Genomic DNA, 20,940 nt, shown 5'->3' with positions numbered 1-20,940 from the left:
AAGCAATCTGTGTAGATCGCTTAGAATGTAAGCACGGATCGCTCTATTTGTACGCCCCATGCAATGTTGCCCCATGTGTATGAGCTGCACAAGGTTACCTGTAGACCTAAATAACTTTAGATTGGTGCTCACACAAATATTGGTGACCAGCAAAGTTATTTAAAGTACAGGTATAACCAGATGGCCATGAAAGTCATATATTAAAGCATCACATCGTGGAAATACCATCATTCTGCTAACTAGAATGAGGTTCTTTTTAACCTAGTCCTATAGCGGACAGCTCTGCTTTATTTGTATGATAATTAAACCTTACCTGAGGCATCTCAAAGTCCAGTCTGTCCAGGCTTAATCCTAAATGTATGTTCTTCCCCAGAGGCCTTCTTTCCAGCTTTTCCTTCTGATCAGTAGCAAGGAAATTATACATACAATGAAGAGTAGCGGTTTCCAAATTAGAGATCAAAGGAATCACGGGCATGCCATGCAGAGTCAGTTTTATGGACCGCTCCTGAGAGGAAGAAGGAGAAAAGCAGCAAGGTCAAAAATAGGCCATAGTCTGGAACATCTAATCTAGTGCATTCAAATGACCAGTAGACAGGAGTGGCAACAAATACTCCACAAAAATAAGATTTCTAAGTATTTCCTCATCAGCAATGAACATGTTAAGGTGAATTGATAAGGGTCTCCTCTACAGCTGCATTGCAGGACTTCTCTATATGCAGCCTATAAGGTCATTAAGCGCAAACAATGGTGTGATAACGCAATGTGATGTAATGTAATGACATATTTTCATTAATGATCCACTGTACAATGACACGTTATATCAGGGCTGGGCAACACCGGTCCTACAGATGTTAGTGAACTACACATCCCAGGATGCGTTGCATCAGTTTCAGCATGGCCACATAGCAAAACTAATGCAAAGCATCCTGGGATGTGTAGTTCACTAACATCTGGAGGGCCGGTGTTGCCCAGCCCTGCGTTATATCATTACATGCATAGTGTAACAATACTATATACTGTAATTGGATGATGCCAACAATAATTATGTGCAGTCCATTAGATGGGGCTATTGGGTGCACACTCCAATATATTGTATAGTGTGTACCCAGCACCTGTCACGGGATGCAGTTAAAATCCCGGCGTTCAGAATCCCGACCGCCGTAATCCCGTCAATTTCTCCCTCCGTGGGTGTCCACGACACCCCTGGAGGGAGAATAAATTAGCGTGCCGAGCGTAGCGAGGCACCGGGCCCGCTGCGTGGCTAGTGCAGCGAGCCCGCAAGGGGGGGGCGATCCACGTCCCCACCTTGTCGGGATTTCGGCGGTCGGGATTCCGGCGTCGGGATTTCATATTGAATCCCCTGTCACATGCAGTCATATCTACACAAGTTCACAGACAACAGTTTTCTACATAATTCCCTCAAAAAAAAAAAAAAAATTAGAATAAGATGCACAGATAGACATGCAGAGTTCTCCACAGGAAGTAGGAGATTCATGGGTAATACCACTTTTTCACTAAAACTGTAGGGTCGCACCTGGGTTTTTGGACTCTGCTCCAACCTGGATGCGACCCAGCAGTTGTCCCCTTTTACACTGGCATTCCTGGCATTATGCCATGCTGGTGATGCCGGTGAAGGTGGGCCCTGAACCAGCGCTTGGAGAGGACATCTCCAAGTGCCGGGAAAACCTCCAGCCAGAACCTCTGCAATGCCAACCAACACGGTCTGGAGGTATGGGCTCCCCATTGGTGAAAACGGGTTCCTGGGTCGGATGACCCGGGCTACCCGTTTACACAACCCCTAACTCTGGGTATGCCCTGTGTCCGACTGAGGATTTGCAGGGTTGGATTCCCGGGTAACAGGACCTGGGATCATTTTTGTGCCCCATTTACACCAAGCTCCGACCCGGAGTGGTGCGGCAATATCCCAGGTCGAGGCTCTGGTGTAAAAGAGGCATCAGCTTCCCTTCGAGATAAACGCTAGCATAGGCTAAAATGTGGGTACTTGTTTCCTAGCATGGCGCCCATCGCATATCATACTTAGTGGTGTGTGATGCGATATTCATGTTAAATTAACAGGAGTGCTTGTACAATGAAATATCGCATAGCATCGCATGCTAGCAAATGGCATGCGATTTTTAATTGTACAAGCACCCTGATGGGTGCTTACAATGTTAAATGCCCCCCCATTGTCAACGCCACCCCCACTATTAACGCCAACCTGAAGCGTGGCAAACACAGCGAGCCCGCGAGGGGCGGTGGTACGCGTCCTCCAACCTTTTCATACCCCCACTATCCATGTCCGCGTGGAGTTGATTTTAGGTAGTGTGGCGAGCCTGAAGCGGGGATGCGGAATACGAGCCCGAAGCGTGGCGAGCCCTGCGGAATACATGTAAAGCAGGCATGTCCAAACAATGGCCCTCCAGCTGTTGTGAAACTACAAGCCCCATCATGCCTTGCCACAGTTATGCTTTTAGGGAATGCTAAAACTATGGCAAGGCATGCTGGGATGTGTAGTTTCACAATAGCTAGAGGGCCACAGTTTGGACATGCCTGATGTAAAGTAATCCGTGTCCGCTCGCCACGCTTCAGGCTCGGTGGCTCGCTGTGCTCGCCACACTATCTAAAGTCAAATCCACGCCGACGTGGATAGTGGGGGTATGAAAAGGTCGGAGGACGCATACCGCCGCGCTTCGGGTTAGCGTTGATAGTGGGGGTGGCGTTGCCAATGGGGGTGCATTTAACATTGAAAGCACCAATCAGGGTGCTTGTACAATTAAAAATCGAATCGCATTGCATTGCATGCTGCTATATTGCATGGGATGCGATGAGACTGTATAAGATGTACAATGATCAAAATATTGGGCGCCGTGCTAGGAAAAAAATACCAAAATGTGTAAACAAAAAAAAAGGATGTCCCCAAATATTGCATTTTAATATGTTAAAATCAAAACTTGGATGCAAATCAGTGTCTTTGCTGAGCATTCTAAGCAATGCTAGATCACAGAGCGCTCAGCAAAAAGCGATAAGTCAGCTATGTGTGCTGGGTGATCTATCAGGGTCAGTGCTCTCCGCTGAGGCTATTGCTATACACAGACAAGTTAGATCACTGAGAAAATGCCCTCAAACCGCGGCGAAAGACGTGGGCGTGGCCTCGCGATAGCGCCGTGAGTATAGGCCACCCCCCCTTTCCGACAGCCCACACCGTCCCGCCGCCGCCTACCCAGATGTTGGGAGGTATGCAAGATGTGTCAAAGCTAGCATTAGTTTGGGGATCATGGTGCTTGTTCTGGAGTCCTGCATCACCAATGAGGAGTTGCTGTGACTGATGCGACACTGATGAGAAATGGAAACTTCTCTTCAGTGGAGACAACCACACAACTCATTTAAAAGAAGAACATAGATCCTCTTCCAAGTCTGTGTTTTTGAATCAGGATAGAATAAACAAATCAGCTAGTGCTTGCCAAGCCCTAACAACATGATAAATGTAATCTCATGTAACACATAGAAGATTTTGCTTTGTCATTATTTACGCTACAAAAAATAGCTTACATGAATAATGCCTTATGTGATAGAAGTGGATTCAACAAAAGGTGGATTTATTTATTTCCGGTTTCTTATATAGCGCATACATATTCCACAGCGCTTTTACAGAGAATATTGAACATTCACAGCAGTCCCTGTACCAGTGGAGTTTACAATCTATATTCCCTACCACATGTACACGCACAAACATTCATTCTAGGGTTTATTTTGTTGGGAGTCAATTAGCCTACCAGTATATTTTTGGATTGTGGGAGGAAACCGAAGTACCCGGAGGAAACCCACGCAAGCACGGGGAGAATATACAAACTCCGCAGTTAGGGTATGGTTGGGAATCAAACCCATGACCTCAGTTCTGTGAGTCAGTAATGCTAACCATTACACCGTCTGTGCTGCCAAGGTTAATCTAATCCATGTGCTGCTAATCAAACACACTTCTTTATTTTGATTATAAAATAAAAATTCGCTGAACCACCGCCAGTTTGTCTTGAACAATTAAGGTTGGTGCAAAGGCTGAAGCAGGGTTGCCGACTTTTACAGTCTCCTCTCCGGGAGAACCCAGAGAGGAGACTGTCAGCATCACTTCTGGGGGTGGGGCCTGATTGAGACATCATCAGTCCCTGCCCCCCCAGTAATGCAAATCCCGCAATATGCGGGTCTCTAATGAGGAGGTGGGGCTAAATATGCGTGATTTGCATATTTAGCCTCACCCCTTCCACACAAAAAAAGCCAATAATCGCGGCAATTTAAAGCTACTGCCACCGGGAACATGCGGGAGGAAGGGGGTCCGCCGGTATCCGGGAGGGTTGCCCACCTTTCCGGGGGGCCGGGAGGGGGACCCAAATTTCGGGAGCCTCCCGGCCATTCCGGGAGGGTTAGCAACCCTTTGCTAAAGCCATCTGCCATGTGGCCACTGATCAGTACATTTACTGTAGCTCTATCAACAGGATACCATGTAAATAATCTTTGTACAATGATGCACTGCAGATGATTTCGGACCAGCTATTCCTAAACAAGTTAAAGTGCATTATCCTGTGGAGAAATTATTTACATGGAATCCGGTTGATAGATCTACAGTAAATTATTCAAGGCCAGATTCTCTAAACTTCAAAAGTGATAAAATGGAGAGTGATAAACAGCCAGCCAATCAGTGCCTACCTGCAATGTCACAGACTGTGTTTGAAAAATAGAACTGCATACAAAGTCAAAGGTGCAGGTGCACAAATCAAACTCCCAATTTAAAATTTTGCAATAAATTCTATTGCAAAATTTTAAATTGGGAGTTTGATTTGTGCACCTGCACCTTTGACTTTGTATTCAGTTCTACTGAAAGGTCTCCGCAGGGTCGCACCTCTCAATTGGTGTGCACCCCAGGACCCCACCCCTGTGTTTGAAAAATGTCAGACAGGAGCTGATTGGCTGGCTGTTTATCACTCTCCATTGTATCACTTTTGAAGCTTAGAGAATCTGGCCCCCAGTCAATAGATGGATCCTAAATGGTTAGTAATGAAAATGGAAAAAGAATGGGAACCGCACAGGACTGGGATCAAGCCCAGTGTTAGATTTTAGTATAAAATGGTGTCTGCATCTCTGGATAAACTGGCAAACAGGCCACTCTACACTAATCTATTATTATTATAATTTTATTTATAAGGCGCCACAAGTGTTTCGCAGCGCTGTACAAAGGAACAATACAGGGAGACAAAGCTTGGCATAACATTGAATAAATAACAAAAATACAGTACAAATAAAGAGCGCCACAGATCAATACAGCTTAAATGTAAGTAGTGAGGACTCAATCAACATACAACTAGAGGCTTGAGGCCAATGATGGAGATGATGAAGATGGTCACTGAGTGTTGGAGTATAAGAGAGCTGTGAGTGAAATGTGAAGAGAAGTGGGCTTTGACAACAGGAGGGAAGAGGGCCCTACTTGGAGGAGCTTACAATCTAGTAGGAAGGGGAGACAGACAGATTACAAGAGGTGCATCTAGTGTGGGTAGGGCATAAAATGTGTGTGTAATATTGTATTTTTCTTGATCCAAGAGAGGAAAGGAGAAATAAGGACTCTGGTAGGGGGCACTATTATTTATCAGAGAAACAGGAGCTCACATGTTCTTCGCTAAAAAATAACATTTATTGATATACAATAAAAAGGATATGTAACAACTCTTGCATTTGGGTTTAGTATTAGTGTTATGACAATATTATAAATACAGGTTGGGTATCCGGGCACCCATATCCGAATTATTCCAAAATACGTGGTTTTTTTTTAATAATTCCCCCCCCCCCCCCCCAGGAGTGTATTATGTGAGTGTGCACACCTGGGAACTCACACAATGCACTCCTGGGACCGCTGGAGGCCTGCCATGGACACCGGGGGACAAAGTGGATGCTGAGAGACCATCGGGACAGCACCAGGGGATAGGTAAGTATGTTTAAAAAATATATATTCCAAAATCCGGAAAAATCCCTGGTACTTGTTTCCTAGCAAGGCACCCATCTCGTTGATTGTATGCCTTAACTTTAAGGCACTTACGGCATACAATCAACGCGATGGACCCGATTTTGTGTCAATCACCAGCTAATTTGCCGGTGAAAGCCAAAATCGGGTTGATCGCATCCATCGTGGTCTTTAAGCGCTCGCCACGCTTCGGGTTGGCGTCAATAGTGGGGTGGCGTTAACATTAATATAGCAATGTTCCCATTGGTCTGGCTACATATATAGGTTTTAAATCCTAGGTCACTCACAAGCATAGCCAGGTTGGGAGTAAAGTTATGGTGTGTACACACGGTGAGATTCTCTTGCTATTCGACTATTCATCTGTACATGCAGGATGAAGGCTATTGTTAGCAAGAGCCATGCAGCAGAATGCAACATGGCCATTGCTCCCCCTCCCCTATTGCTCACCACAGCTGACATTGGAAAGGGTGTAAGCATGTGCTGATGCCGGCACCCCACAAGTTCCAGTTAACGAGGTCGCCAGCAGGGGGGGTTTCTGAGTACCCAGAAAACCCCCCAGGAGTCTAAGGACCATAGTCTTAAAGCTGAGGGTCCCCTCTTTCGAAGGGTACAAGAATTTTAAAAAATCGGCCCTTGGAAACCGGAGATATCTGACTTCAAAGCAGTGGTCCCCATCCAAGCCTGTTAATTGCTCTTCCCAGTCAGATATTTCAGGTTCTGTCTGACAGAGTTTTTTTATTATTATTATTATTATTATTATTATCTGAGGGTATATTCCAAAAGCTGGGACTCTCCCCCTTTGATGGACACTAGTGGCTTGTCTCTATTGTGCCCAGAACCAGAGATATCAGCCTTCAAGCAGCTGGTTACTGCTCCAGCTCCACACACCTGGTATGTAGTTTTATATACTCATTGGCAGATTGCTCTGCCTCCTGAACTCTGATCTCCTAGTCCCCAATACCATTTGATAGGTGTGATTCTCTAGTTTTTATATCTGCAGTCAAGCAAGCTGTCCTCCCACCAGAAAATTATTATTATTTATATACATTTTGTCTATCTATAATACTTTAACTGACCCGGCATATACTGTACTGGGTCACCTAAGTGTTCATCTCCATGCTTTGCTCCGCCCCTCTGGAAACCCCCTTCCGAAAATCCTGCATTTGCCCCTAGCCAGTTACACACATCACTTAAGTTTGTGCCCAACTTAAAGGATGAAAAAGTAAAAAAAAAATATCCACATAAACTCACGTTGACCCTTTCATGTGTGGACAATAGCTATGTCAACCTACTGACACTATCAGCCATCCAAATACCACAAATCCAACATTCAAAAAACAGCGGATTATGCTTACGATAATTCCTTTTCTTCGGAATACTTCATGGCAGCCTTTACAATGGGTTAACCCCTTCTTCCTCAAGTATAGACAGGTAGATTTTTTCCTAGGATCCTCCTCCTCCTCTTCCTCCATAAGCCAGCTTCTCCCACTCCTCCCTTAGGCTTTGACTGTCTCCGCCATAGATCCTAGGAAAAAAACGACAAATAAGGGAGGGATAATTATGGGCTGCCATGAAGTATTCAGAAGAAAAGGAATTATCGTAAGCATAATCCGCTGTTTTCTTCTTCCTACTTCATGGCAGCCTTTACAATGGGATGTACCAAAGCAGAAATTGGGAGGGAATACTATACCTTAGGCCATGGCCTGACTTAGGACCTTTCCACCGAACTGGTCCCTTGCAACGTGCAGTGCATAGTGCCTGGAAAACGTGTGAACAGATGACCAGGTTGCCGCTTGACATATGTCTCTTACCGACACGTTCGCCTCTCTCGCCCATGATACTGACATTGCTCTAGCCGAGTGTGCCTTAATGATATTCGGAACTTGACGACCAACCTTTTTTTATGCAAATGTAATGGTTTCCTTCAACCACCTAGCAATGGTCTGTTTTGATGGTGTGAGTCCTTTCCTCGCAGCCAAAGGGACAACAAATAATGAATCAGTTGACCTGAAATTCTTCGTCCTGTCCAGATAGATCTTCATGGATTTGACAAAAACCAACATATGAAGATTCCTTTCTCTCTCATTTGTTGGGTTTGGAAAAAAACATGGTAGGACAATTTCCTGATTAAGGTGAAAAAATGATACTATTTTCGGCAAAAACGCTGGATTTGTTCTGAGCACAAATTGATAATAAAAAATCTTTAAGTAAGGATCCTTTGGCCATAGGGCTTACGTTATCCAATTCTCCTCGCTGATGTGACCACCACCAGGAAGACAATTTTCCATGTTAGAAACTTTAATTTGCATCTATCCATAGGCTCGAATGGAGGTAACATAAGGGCATTCAACACTAAATTAAGATCCCATTGAGGAACAATTGATTTAATTCTTGGACGTAGTCTCTTAATAGCTTGACAGAACTGTCTTACTAACCCGTGATCTGCAAGTCTCATGTCCAATGGAACGCTTAGTGCAGAGATATGCACCTTTAAAAGTAGCCACTGCCAAGCCTCTGTGAAAACCATCACAAAGGAATCTCAATACCTGAGGAATTCCAGCTTTCATGAAATCACATTTGTCTTTTGCCCATTCCGCAAAAAATTTCCAAATTCTATAATAAATACTTGACGACACCTTCTTCCTTGCTTGCAGGAGGATGTCAATTACTGCTGATGACAAATTCTTATTCTTCAGAATCTGCCTCTCAATTTCCAAGCCATTAAATGTAATTCCTCCGGTTCTTGATAATACACTGGTCCCTGCTTCAGGAGGTTGGGTATCAGAGGCAACATGAATGGGGATGCCACCGACATGCTCTCCACTACCGGGAACCAGGCCCGTCTCGGCCAGTATGGAAGGACAATAATGATTTCTGCTTGTTCTTCTCTGACTTTCTTCAATATTCTGTGGATCAATGCAAACGGAGGGAACACATAAGCCAGACTGAACTGCCAACTCCTGTGACAGGGCATCTACTCCTGACGAACCCCAGGCTGGGTATCTTGAAAAGAATTTTGGAAGTTTCTTGTTCATGGAAGTTGCCATTAGATCTATTTCGGGCTGTCCGAATCGCTCCACTATAGCCTGGAAAACCACCTTGTCCAATTCCCATTCTCCTGGAATGATGCTGTTTCGACTTAGGAAGTCCGCTACCTGCTTCTGTTTTCCTGGAACATGAAGAGCTGATATCGAGAGTAAGTTGTCCATGGCCCACTCCATGATGTTCTTTACTTCTAACATTAGTGATGCACTCTTCATACCCCCTTGATGGTTGATGTATGTTACCGTGGTAATGTTGTCTGAGAAGATACGAAGATGTGCTCCTCTTGATTTCTTCCTGAAAGCTTTCGATTGCACGCCATACTGCTCTTAATTCTCTTAGATTGGACGAACATTCTGCTTCTTGTGGGGACCACAATCCTTGACAGTTTTTGTTCAAGAAATGCGCCCCCCATCCTTTTGCGCTCGCATCTGTTGTGATGACTTTGAATTGCGGACTTAATAGCGAAGAAGTTCTTTGACTCAGGTGATTGCTTTCCCACCATAGCAGTGACTCCTTTACTGAATAAGGAATTTCTATTATTTTGTCCATGTCTAACTGACCTCTTGAGTATTTTAGAAGAGCCCATTGATACGGCCTCATTTTCCATCTTGCCCAAGGTACAATGTCGATGGCCGAAACCATCATTCCTAACAAACTTAGAGCCACTCCTAATGGGACGTATCTCCTTGACCGGACCACTTGTAATAGCTCCTGGATTTTCTCGCACCTTCTTTCGGATAATGATATTTCAAACTTTATGGTGTCTATTTTTATCCCCAGGAACTGTATACCTTGTGATGGTACTAGATGACTTTTGTCCCAATTTATGAGCCAACCGTGATCTTGCAGAAATTGTATCACTTGTTCTGATGCTTTTATTGCTTCTTCTTTTGATCGGCCTGATATTAGTAAGTCGTCCAGATAGGCCCAAATCATGATGCCTTTTCTTCTGAGACATGCTATTAAGGTTACCAGAACTTTCGTGAACACTCTTGGTGATGACGTCAGGCCGAACGGCAAACACGTGAATTGGAAGTGCTCCTCTCCGATACAAAATCTCAGATATTTTCGGTCTGTTTCTCGAATGGGAACATGGAAATAGGCATCCTTTAGATCTATGGATACTAGATAGTCCTTTTGCCTTAGACACATAAGGATTGTTTTTGCAGTTTCCATATGGAATTTCTTCTTCCACATGTTTCTGTTCGGTTTTCTCAAATCTAGGATAGTTCGGAATCCTCCGGACACCTTTTTTATGACGAATAAACGGGAATAGAACCCCGAACGTCTTTCTGACAGAGGGACTTTCTCGACTGCTCTTGAGTCTATCAATCCCTTTAAACTTTCCTTTAAAGCTTCTTTTTCCTCTCTGGATACTGGTCTTGGTCTTGACACCAAAAATTGACTTATTCTTGGTCTTGGAGAAAGAGGTTGGTGGGAGTCGCACAAGGTTGTTCCCACCTGGTGTGAGTTGGGTCAAGAGAGACCCCCTTCACTCCTTGAGGTGGGATTCGGCCTGGGTTGCCTATTACCAACTTTAAATATAGCGTAATGTCCCTATGCGGGGTAAAGGTCTGTATGTTGGCGGTGCACCCTTGAGTCCAAAATGTACAATGTTTGTAGGAGAGGAAAAAGAAGACTCTTTTTGTGGGGCACTCTTTGTATTATGTTATTATTAAAACTTAACTTTTAATTTATTCAAATAAGATAAGGTAGACATACATGGACAAACAAACAGATAAACAAAGAATTCAAATCTGTACAGGTGGAAATGTACTAAGATTTCGCAGTGAGCTTTTAAATTTATAGGCTATGCAAGAATTTTTTCAGTGTTATGTCTAGACAAAGACTGTCATATTCATCAATATAGCTAATTGCTATATAATGCTGAGATTTGCAGTAAGCTTAGAAAAAATTGCTGTGCAAATAGGGAGGTTCAATACACTGTCTAGTGTATGGTAGTTGTGATAATTCTGGCAAAGCTATTTGCTGTTTGTGCCAGAGATCGTATGAAGGTTATGGTCTAAACTGTTAATAGGGAAGATTTCCCTCCTTAGACTGCATATTAAAGTAATACCCGCTATTAAACGTTTTGCAATGAGGTGTCCGATTGCTGGAATAATTTTTCTTAGGAGTAAACTCTGTCAGGTGATGCCTGTTAGGAGTCTCTTATATCAGAAATTTTCCAAGACACATCATTGTAAACTCCCGATCTCAAAAGGATGTCGCTTTCCACATGTTACACAGAGAAATAGAGGAAGTCTGGTCAATTGGTTGCATTGGTCATACAGACTAGCATGGTAAATTGTTACAATTTGTCAAAACAGTCACAGAATGTCGGTAAATAGTTGCAATCAATTGTATCAGAGATAGTCTCAGTGTTTATGATTAGTTGCAATTAATTGTAATGTCACAATTGGTTTTGATAATCTTAATCTCACAATAATGGCCTTTTAGCAAGTTAGATTGGGTTCCCTGTAATCTCTGAGTCTTGCATACGTGCATTGGGCTCAGGATAGGTGGATCCGTCTCTGTGCTATAGGGTCAGGAGAGATAGAGTAGTGACACTTCTGCTGTCAGGAAGACTGTGGGAAATGTACCCTGTTATATCAATATTGCAAGGCACAAGACATTCAGTATCACTGATGAGAGAGTGTCGGAAATAAGTGACAGTTTCTGTTACAGAATTCAACTATTTTAAGTGTGGAAAGGATACTTTTGAAAAAGCCCACATAGAACAAGTGCCACCTTCTGTCTCTAGCGAAGTCTTGCTCCTGCAGCGGACTTTGGTAATGAGGGATGGTAGGCACAAGTACACAAAGTGGTGACAACAAAGAGTTAAAGGCACCGCTCCTCGCTTTCTGCCTTTAGATAACACATACTGCCATGATGTTTGCTCAACAGAGCATGGCAGCCTGTGTAAAAGCAGCAGGGAGACAGCGGTGGAATACCTGCATAGAGGCGGGTGCCTGACGTGGAGAGAGAGGAGGAGGGAGAGTCTGCTTGCTCCGTATGGACTCTCTGTCAGTGTAACGTCCTTTTGCTGATGCGGGTTTAAGTCGGGCGGCTAGTTGCCTGGCAGTCTCAGGTACACTGTCCGCCGGCGCCGACGGGCAGTGAGGGGATGACGCGCGTTTCGCCTTCAACGGCTTGATCACATCAAGTCACTTGATGTGATCAAGCCGTTGAAGGCGAAACGCGCGTCATCCCCTTACTGCCCGTCGGCGCCGGCGGACAGTGTACCTGAGACTGCCAGGCAACTAGCCGCCCGACTTAAACCCGCATCAGCAAAAGGACGTTACACTGACAGAGAGTCCATACGGAGCAAGCAGACTCTCCCTCCTCCTCTCTCTCCACGTCAGGCACCCGCCTCTACGCAGGTATTCCACCGCTGTCTCCCTGCTGCTTTTACACAGGCTGCCATGCTCTGTTGAGCAAACATCATGGCAGTATGTGTTATCTAAAGGCAGAAAGCGAGGAGCGGTGCCTTTAACTCTTTGTTGTCACCACTTTGTGTACTTGTGCCTACCATCCCTCATTACCAAAGTCCGCTGCAGGAGCAAGACTTCGCTAGAGACAGAAGGTGGCACTTGTCCTATGTGGGCTTTTTCAAAAGTATCCTTTCCACACTTAAAATAGTTGAATTCTGTAACAGAAACTGTCACTTATTTCCGACACTCTCTCATCAGTGATACTGAATGTCTTGTGCCTTGCAATATTGATATAACAGGGTACATTTCCCACAGTCTTCCTGACAGCAGAAGTGTCACTACTCTATCTCTCCTGACCCTATAGCACAGAGACGGATCCACCTATCCTGAGCCCAATGCACGTATGCAAGACTCAGAGATTACAGGGAACCCAATCTAACTTGCTAAAAGGCCATTATTGTGAGATTAAGATTATCAAAACCAATTGTGACATTACAATTAATTGCAACTAATCATAAACACTGAGACTATCTCTGATACAATTGATTGCAACTATTTACCGACATTCTGTGACTGTTTTGACAAATTGTAACAATTTACCATGCTAGTCTGTATGACCAATGCAACCAATTGACCAGACTTCCTCTATTTCTCTGTGTAACATGTGGAAAGCGACATCCTTTTGAGATCGGGAGTTTACAATGATGTGTCTTGGAAAATTTCTGATATAAGAGACTCCTAACAGGCATCACCTGACAGAGTTTACTCCTAAGAAAAATTATTCCAGCAATCGGACACCTCATTGCAAAACGTTTAATAGCGGGTATTACTTTAATATGCAGTCTAAGGAGGGAAATCTTCCCTATTAACAGTTTAGACCATAACCTTCATACGATCTCTGGCACAAACAGCAAATAGCTTTGCCAGAATTATCACAACTACCATACACTAGACAGTGTATTGAACCTCCCTATTTGCACAGCAATTTTTTCTAAGCTTACTGCAAATCTCAGCATTATATAGCAATTAGCTATATTGATGAATATGACAGTCTTTGTCTAGACATAACACTGAAAAAATTCTTGCATAGCCTATAAATTTAAAAGCTCACTGCGAAATCTTAGTACATTTCCACCTGTACAGATTTGAATTCTTTGTTTATCTGTTTGTTTGTCCATGTATGTCTACCTTATCTTATTTGAATAAATTAAAAGTTAAGTTTTAATAATAACATAATACAAAGAGTGCCCCACAAAAAGAGTCTTCTTTTTCCTCTCCTACAAACATTATTCTTGGTCTTGTAAGGAATTCTAAGTGATATCCTTCTCTTATTACGTTTATCACCCATTTGTCTTGAACCGACTGGGTCCATATATTTACAAATTTTTGTATTCTCCCTGCTACTGGTAGGGATTCCATGGGGGCTGGACAGTCATTGCTTCTGAAAACCTCTTCTAGCTGACTGACGAAAAAATGCTCTGGAGGTTGCTGGAGCGTATCTGTCCCTATAAGGACGACCTGGTCTGTATGACCTTGCTTGCCTGAAATTCTGTCTTGAGTACAAACTCCCAAATTTTCCTCTCTTCCTGAGGGAGCCTCACCGACTTTCCCCCTGACATTCTTTGTATCATAGCATCCAACTTGGTACCGAATAAAAACGAGCCTTCATAAGGTAACATCGCCAATCGATTTTTGTAATGGGAGTCTGCTGCCCAGGCTCTAAGCCACAATGCTCTTTGAGCCACAACTCCTGATGTAACAGCTTTTGCTGCATAATCAATAACATGATGATGCCTCACACATGTATTCGACTGCCATCTGTATATGTGTTAACTTCTTTATGATTTGATCCCTAGGAGTTTTCTCCTGAAGGTCATCCTGCAACGCCTCCACACCACAATCTAAGGGCTCTGGATGTTGATGCAACCACAACTCCAGTTTTCATGGATATGGAGCTTGTTATATGCAATCTTTTGAATGCATTCTCCATTCTTTTATCCATTGGGTCCTTTAGTGATGCAGCATCTTCTAACGGGATAGTTGTTCTATTAGACAGTTCAGCTACAGCTGCGTCTACCTTTGGAATGGCACACCATTTGAGGAATTCTTCATCTTGTACCGGATACATACGGTCTAACCTCTTAAATGTACCCACTCTTTTATCCGTATTGAGCCATTCTTTCGTTATAATATCCTTTACAACCTTATGCACAGGGAAACATCTTTTCTTCTTTCCTCTATCTTCAAATAACACATCAGTCTCTGACTTGACAGGCTCTTTAAAATGTAATGCTTTATACAAATTCTTTAATACTAATTCTACTACTTCCAAATCAAAATGACGGTCTTCCTCGACCAATTCTCCAGATTCCACACTTGAAACACAAGAACCATCATCATCAGAGAAATTTTGTGCTATGTCTTCATCATAGCTAAGGCTAGTCTGCGACCTAGACCTTTTGTTATTAAACTCTTCTTTAGATACAAAATTTTTCTGTACTTCTTTACTTTCACGGCGCCACTAGATTAGGACAGATAGGATATCGCGGTCATCGCGGGCATTGAATGCACTAAAAAATCGGGTGCGACGCGATGCCTGCGATTTCCCATAGGGACCAATGTTAAATTTCTCAATTGACACAATTTTTCTGTTCAATGCCTCAATTGACACGATTTTTCCATAGGAATCAATGTTAAATGGCCCACAGAGGCCAAATAGACACCCTGAAGTGTGAAATGGCCCCCACAATTGTTAACGCCACCCCACGATCAACGTGAACCCGAAGCGTGGCGAGCGCAGCGAGCCCGCAAGGGGCGGCGGTACGCGTCCTACGGCCTTTTCATACCCCCACTATCCACGTCGGCGTGGAGTTGAGAATAGAATAGTGTGGCGAGCGCAGCGAGCCACCGCGCCCGAAGCGTGGCGAGCCCCGCGAGGGGACGAGGATACCTGTGAAGCCCACGAAGGGACGCGTTTACCTGTGAAGGTATCCGCGTCCGCTCGCCACGCTTCGGGCTCGGTGGCTCGCTGCGCTCGCCACACTATTCTATTCTCAGCTCCACGCCGACGTGGATAGTGGGGGTATGAAAAGGTCGGAGGACGCGTACCGCCGCCGCTCGCCACGCTTCGGGTTCACGTTGATCGTGGGGTGGCGTTAACAATTGTGGGGGCCATTTCACACTTCAGTGTGGCTATTTGGCCTCTGTGGGCCATTTAACATTGTTTCCTATGGAAAATTCGTGTCAATTGAGGCATTGAACAGTAAAATCGGGTCAATTGAGAAATTTAACATTGGTCCCTATGGGAAATCGCGGGCATCGCGTCGCACCCGATTTTTAGTGCATTCAATGGCCGCGATGCCCGCGATTTCTAGTGGCGCCGTGAAAGTACAGAAGTACCAATTTTTCTTCATCCAATCCATCATGTTATTTAACTGATCCGAAACTGACAGCTCTGTATCTCCCTGCTTAGAACAGTCCATACACAATGCCTCTTCTGAATCTCCAGATAAAGTTTTATCACATGATAAACAGGATTTAGACACATATTTCTTCTTGCACAGCTTCTTCCTAGGTGCAGGAGGCACACTACAATAAAAAATAGAAAAAACCCTCACTAACTATCATAAGAAAAAATAAACTCTTTGCAATAACCAGTCCTCTGCGAGGACCTACCTGGGCAGCAATGTTGGTAGCTTCTGAGAGGTTTCCTCCATATTATCCAGAATGGCAGTGTCACAATACACTGTATGCACCTCCATGCTAGTTTAAAACTAGCTCTATATATACTGCCGCTGCCGCCGCAGCGTGCAACCGACTTCCGGCTCCTTACCTAACCCACAGCCGGAAGTCATTCAAAGCGTCGCGGAACGCAGCGTCTCTATGACGTACGCGTCATCACGCCGCGCCTGGAATGCAGCGTGACCTGACCTCACTGTGCTGCGTCCGCCCGGCAGAACGCCGCTTCCCATGTGCTACGGGACGCGACTGCCTAATCTGCGGGGACGCCAATGTACCTTCCGCCCGGCTGAACGCTCCATAGTGCTCGTATTTTGCAAGGCGCACTTAAATCCAGGTATCGCCGCCGGCATACCAATGAGGGGAATACAAGGCTCCGTCATTCCCATGCTGCCCAGGGACGACTGCAAACCAGCCAGCCGTAAGTAACCATATAAAAAATAACAAACCTATACTGCACTACCTGTCTAAACAGAGGAGACAGGAAAAAGACTAAGGGAGGAGTGGGAGGAGCTGGCTTATGTAGGAAGGAGGAAGAGGAGGAGGATCCTAGGAAAAAATCTACCTGCCTATACTTGAGGAAGAAGGGGTTAACCCATTGTAAAGGCTGCCATGAAGTAGGAAGAAGAAATAGGAGGTTTAATGCATTGCAAATTCATCACTGTAATGGAAGGTTTAACACTTCCTACATAAAATCAAAAAGTCAGAAGGATCGTGAGGCCCCACATATAGAAGCACAAAAACAACTATATTTACTTTCAAAACTTCATAATCATTCACCTATATAACAGGTTAAGCAAGTAGCATTTTTCTTACATCGATTACAGGTGGTTAGAAAATGGTTATAGCACACTTCCTTATGCATTAATACCAAAAACATATCACAATCTGCAACTTCAGCAGAGACTCTACAGACACAATGGGAATATCTTTAATGCTCTCTCTAATGAGTAGTACTGAGTTTGAACCTTCAATTGTACTTGTAGCGCATACTCAGTCAGCTTCTGAAAAGCTTTCTGGGACATCAGACTTTCTACAGTGTGATCAACTATTTCACTGTTACGAAGGTCTATATGAAAAGCATCCTTAAATTTTCAGTCCACATCAGCCTAATTGAAAAAATAATACCATAGACATAATATCTACAAGAATAACAGGACCCAGGTGCATCAAATAGAGAGTGGAACACTACACCGGCTTCACAGACCATCCATAGCTGGATTAACAATCCGGGTGGCTCAGTGCCCTTAGAACGGTATCCGGACCCATGATAGATTGACTCTAGGTCCACAGTCATTAGGTTAACCATTAATGGTTGACAGTGGGTAGGTAGACACCTTTAAATGGTTGACATACTTAAGGTCAACATTGTCAGAAGGTCGAAAAAGGTTAAAAATGGTTGACACAAGTTTGTCATGTTTTTTTTTTTAAAGTTTGGTTCATTCTTTACCATCCAAGTGGACATAGAGCAGTGATGGCTAACCTTAACACTCCAGCTGTTTTTGAACTACAAATCCCAGCATGCCCTGCATCAGTTTAGCATGGCCAAATAGTAAAACTGTAGCAGGGCATGCTGGAAAGTGTAGTTCAACAACAGCTGGAGTGTCAAGGTTAGCCCTCACTGACAGTGAGAATCTAATAGTGCCTGAAGTGGGGACGCAGTACACTTAAAGTATACGGTGTTAATGTCGACATAGACACACGCACAAAAAAAAAAACCTTATGTCAACCTTTTCAATGTTAATCATGTCTATGTCAACATTGTGCTTATGTCGACCTGTCAATGTCAACCCTGAGTATGTCAACCATGTAAAATTGTTGACCTACCCACTGTCAACCATTAGTGGTCGAAATAATGATTGTCAATCTAGAGTCAATCTGTCTATACCATAACCCTTACAACAGTGGATCCAGCTATGGTAAAATGTAAGTGTATAAGTTAGAACGTTTTTAAAAGTAGGTTGCAAATATTAAAGATTCAGACAAATGCCATCTAAGGAATTCTTATTTAACTTTCACCAGAATACAGAGGGAATGCCAGAGGTCAGAAAATACACTGAGAAGTGGAGGAAAGTACAGTAGGTATAAGGGATTCAGTATGAAATCCCGGCGGTCAGGATCCTGGCGTTCAAAATCCCGACGCCGGAATCCCGACAAGGGGGGACGTGGATCTCGCCCCCCCCCCCCCTTGCGGGCTCGCTACGCAGCGGGCCCGGTGCCTCGCTACGCTAATTTATTTAAAAAAAAAAAAAATAGTTGACTTGTTCTTAACTTCACGATTCATGTAGACTACTAGTGGGAACAGTACAGTTTGGCAAGTGAAGCGAGGCACAGCACCTGCAGCTGCAGCATGGCGTGCGAAGTGCGCCATGCGAGGGTACATGTTAAACTAGATGTTGCATAACAAAAAAAAACCTGTGCCATCCTTTTACTGAATCCACAATTTTCACGTCAACCTTTTGTTTGAGTTGACTTTTTGTCAATGCTGACCTAGTCCAGTTGACCTTACTGTCTATCTTTCGATCCACACCCCTTTTCAGAGTAAGTCACAGGCTTTTCTTATCCTCAACACAAACTGCGGTCGACCTTTTGACGTCAACCTTCCAACCTTGTCGACCTTAGCCATGTCAACCTATTCCAGGTGTCAAAATTCAGTGGTTGACCCAATGCATGTCAACCTAATGACCCTATTCCCCTTTTAGAAGATAATAGATAGCAATATCCCATCGGAAATAGAACTCTCATCTAATACCCCGTTCTCACTGCAGGCAAATTTCTGGGTCTAGCATGTAGACCTGGAAATTTGCCTTTTAACATGGGTTTTTTTGCAGTGTGAACGGGTCGCATACCTGGAACTCATACACGGGTAAAACCCTTCTTTTTACCCGTGTTTGAGATCCGGGTATGCAGACTTGGGTTGAACCGTTCTCACTGCATAAAAACCCGTGTTAAAAGGTTACCGGGTAGAACTTCTTCACCCAGGAATTTGCCTTGCAGTGAGAACGGGGGTCCGTCCCTGCAGTCCCCAAAATTTTAATGCCAGGTAAAATCAGTGTATTTCTCACTCGCAGAGAGAACACGGTATTAGTAAATTTTCTCCTGTGGCTGTTATCATGAGAAGGGATGATATTTATATTATGGTATGAAATAAGGGCCAATTTGTTATTCTTCAACTGGAGCAATTATTTATATTATTCCAGTTACAAGGGCACCACTTCTATCTAGGAATAATAATAATAATAATTTATTGTCACTACAACATAAAAAAAAATGTAAAGTGAAATTCGCAAGGAATAGAAGAAAGAATACTCACAATTCATATACCACAATTCAAACACAAAATAACAGATGGGAAAAAAACTGTTCCGCAACCGACTAGTACGGCAACTCAAGCACCTGAAATGTTTCCCAGGGGGCAACAGCGAGAAAAGAGAATAGCAGGGATGACTAGGGTCTAAATAATATTTTTTAGCCTTCGCTTTTCCCCTCCTCAAAAAAACATCTGCCATCCTAGGCAGAGGTTGGCCAATGACTTTTTCAGCAGCCTTAACTATCCTATCAATAGATCTTCGATCAGAGCACTTAAGGTGCCCATACATGGTACAATTATTGTATACAATTTGGACTAGATCGCATAGCATCTCATCGCATTGCTTTTGCAATGAGATGTAATGAGATGAGATCTAGTTCAAAAAGTATGTGCAGCACATACTTTTTGAGCTGTGCAATGAGATGTGTGACGGGAGCGCACATCTCATCGCATGCAACAATTGTATTGTGTATGGGCACCTTTAGAATTTCCATGCCATACCTCTATGGCATAAGTCAGACTCTCGATTACGCAGCAGTAAAAGTTCATAAGCATAGGCCTAGATGGATTCAGTATGAAATCCCGGTGGTCGGGATCCCGGCGTTCAAAATCCCGACAAGAGGGGGACGTGGATCTCCCCTCCCCCCTTGCGGGCTCGCTGCGCTCGCCACGCAGCATGCCCGGTGCCTCGCTACGCTCGGCACACTAATTTATTCTCCCTCCAGGGGTGCCGTGGACACCCACGGAGGGAGGGAGAAAGTGTCGGGATTTCGGCGGTCGGGATTCTGAACGCCAGAATCCCGCCCGCCGGGATTTTAACTGCATCCCGCCTAGATAGGCCAGCTGCCCGTAATCTTCGCAGAAAAAAAAAAAGGCGTTGCTGAGCCATTTTTTGAAGATTTTATTGCAGACAAAGCAACGTTTCAATACACTTAAGTATTATCATCAGGCCTGTATCGAAACGTTGCTTTGTCTGCAATAAAATCTTCAAAACACCCATAGAGAGAGAATAAATTAGTGTGCCAAGCGTAGCGAGGCACCGGGCCAGCAAAGATGGGGGGGGGGGCGATCCACATCCCCCCCCCCCTTGTCAGGATTTCGGCGGTCGGAATTCCAGCGTCTGGATTTTATACCTATCCCGTAAGGTGAATGGACACAGATACTGAATAGCCTTGTCCATTAGGATGAAGAAGGAGGGGAATGCATGCCAGTGTTCTCTGCATAAAATTTTGACATCAAGGTGGCATTAGGAAATAGCCAGCTGGGGGGGTTGTGTTGTGCTTATGATGCCGGCATTTCAGTGTCCCCATAGAAATTGGCAACATTCTGATCATTGAAAGTCTCATTGCATCCCAGGTTGACAGTATATTATAAATGCATTGTAAAAGAGTCTCCAATGTGTGAGAGGTCTG

The 20,940-nt window shown here is 44.1% G+C and overlaps 1 protein-coding gene across 2 annotated transcripts in view; it reads right to left on the bottom strand.

Moving 5' to 3' along the window:
- Positions 1–20,940, bottom strand: part of CREBRF (CREB3 regulatory factor) — a 62,667-nt gene that overhangs the window by 28,352 nt on the left and 13,375 nt on the right. For both annotated transcript variants that reach the window (XM_083181992.1, XM_083181993.1), the window contains exon 2: positions 314–505. In XM_083181992.1, coding sequence (XP_083038118.1) covers positions 314–505 — 192 coding nt within the window. The remainder of the gene's footprint in view (positions 1–313; positions 506–20,940) is intronic.

This window comes from Crinia signifera, chromosome 4, assembly GCF_055691185.1.
Source record: "Crinia signifera chromosome 4, ASM5569118v1, whole genome shotgun sequence".
Taxonomy (NCBI): domain Eukaryota; kingdom Metazoa; phylum Chordata; class Amphibia; order Anura; family Myobatrachidae; genus Crinia; species Crinia signifera.
This window is presented reverse-complemented; position numbering and strand designations above follow the sequence as displayed.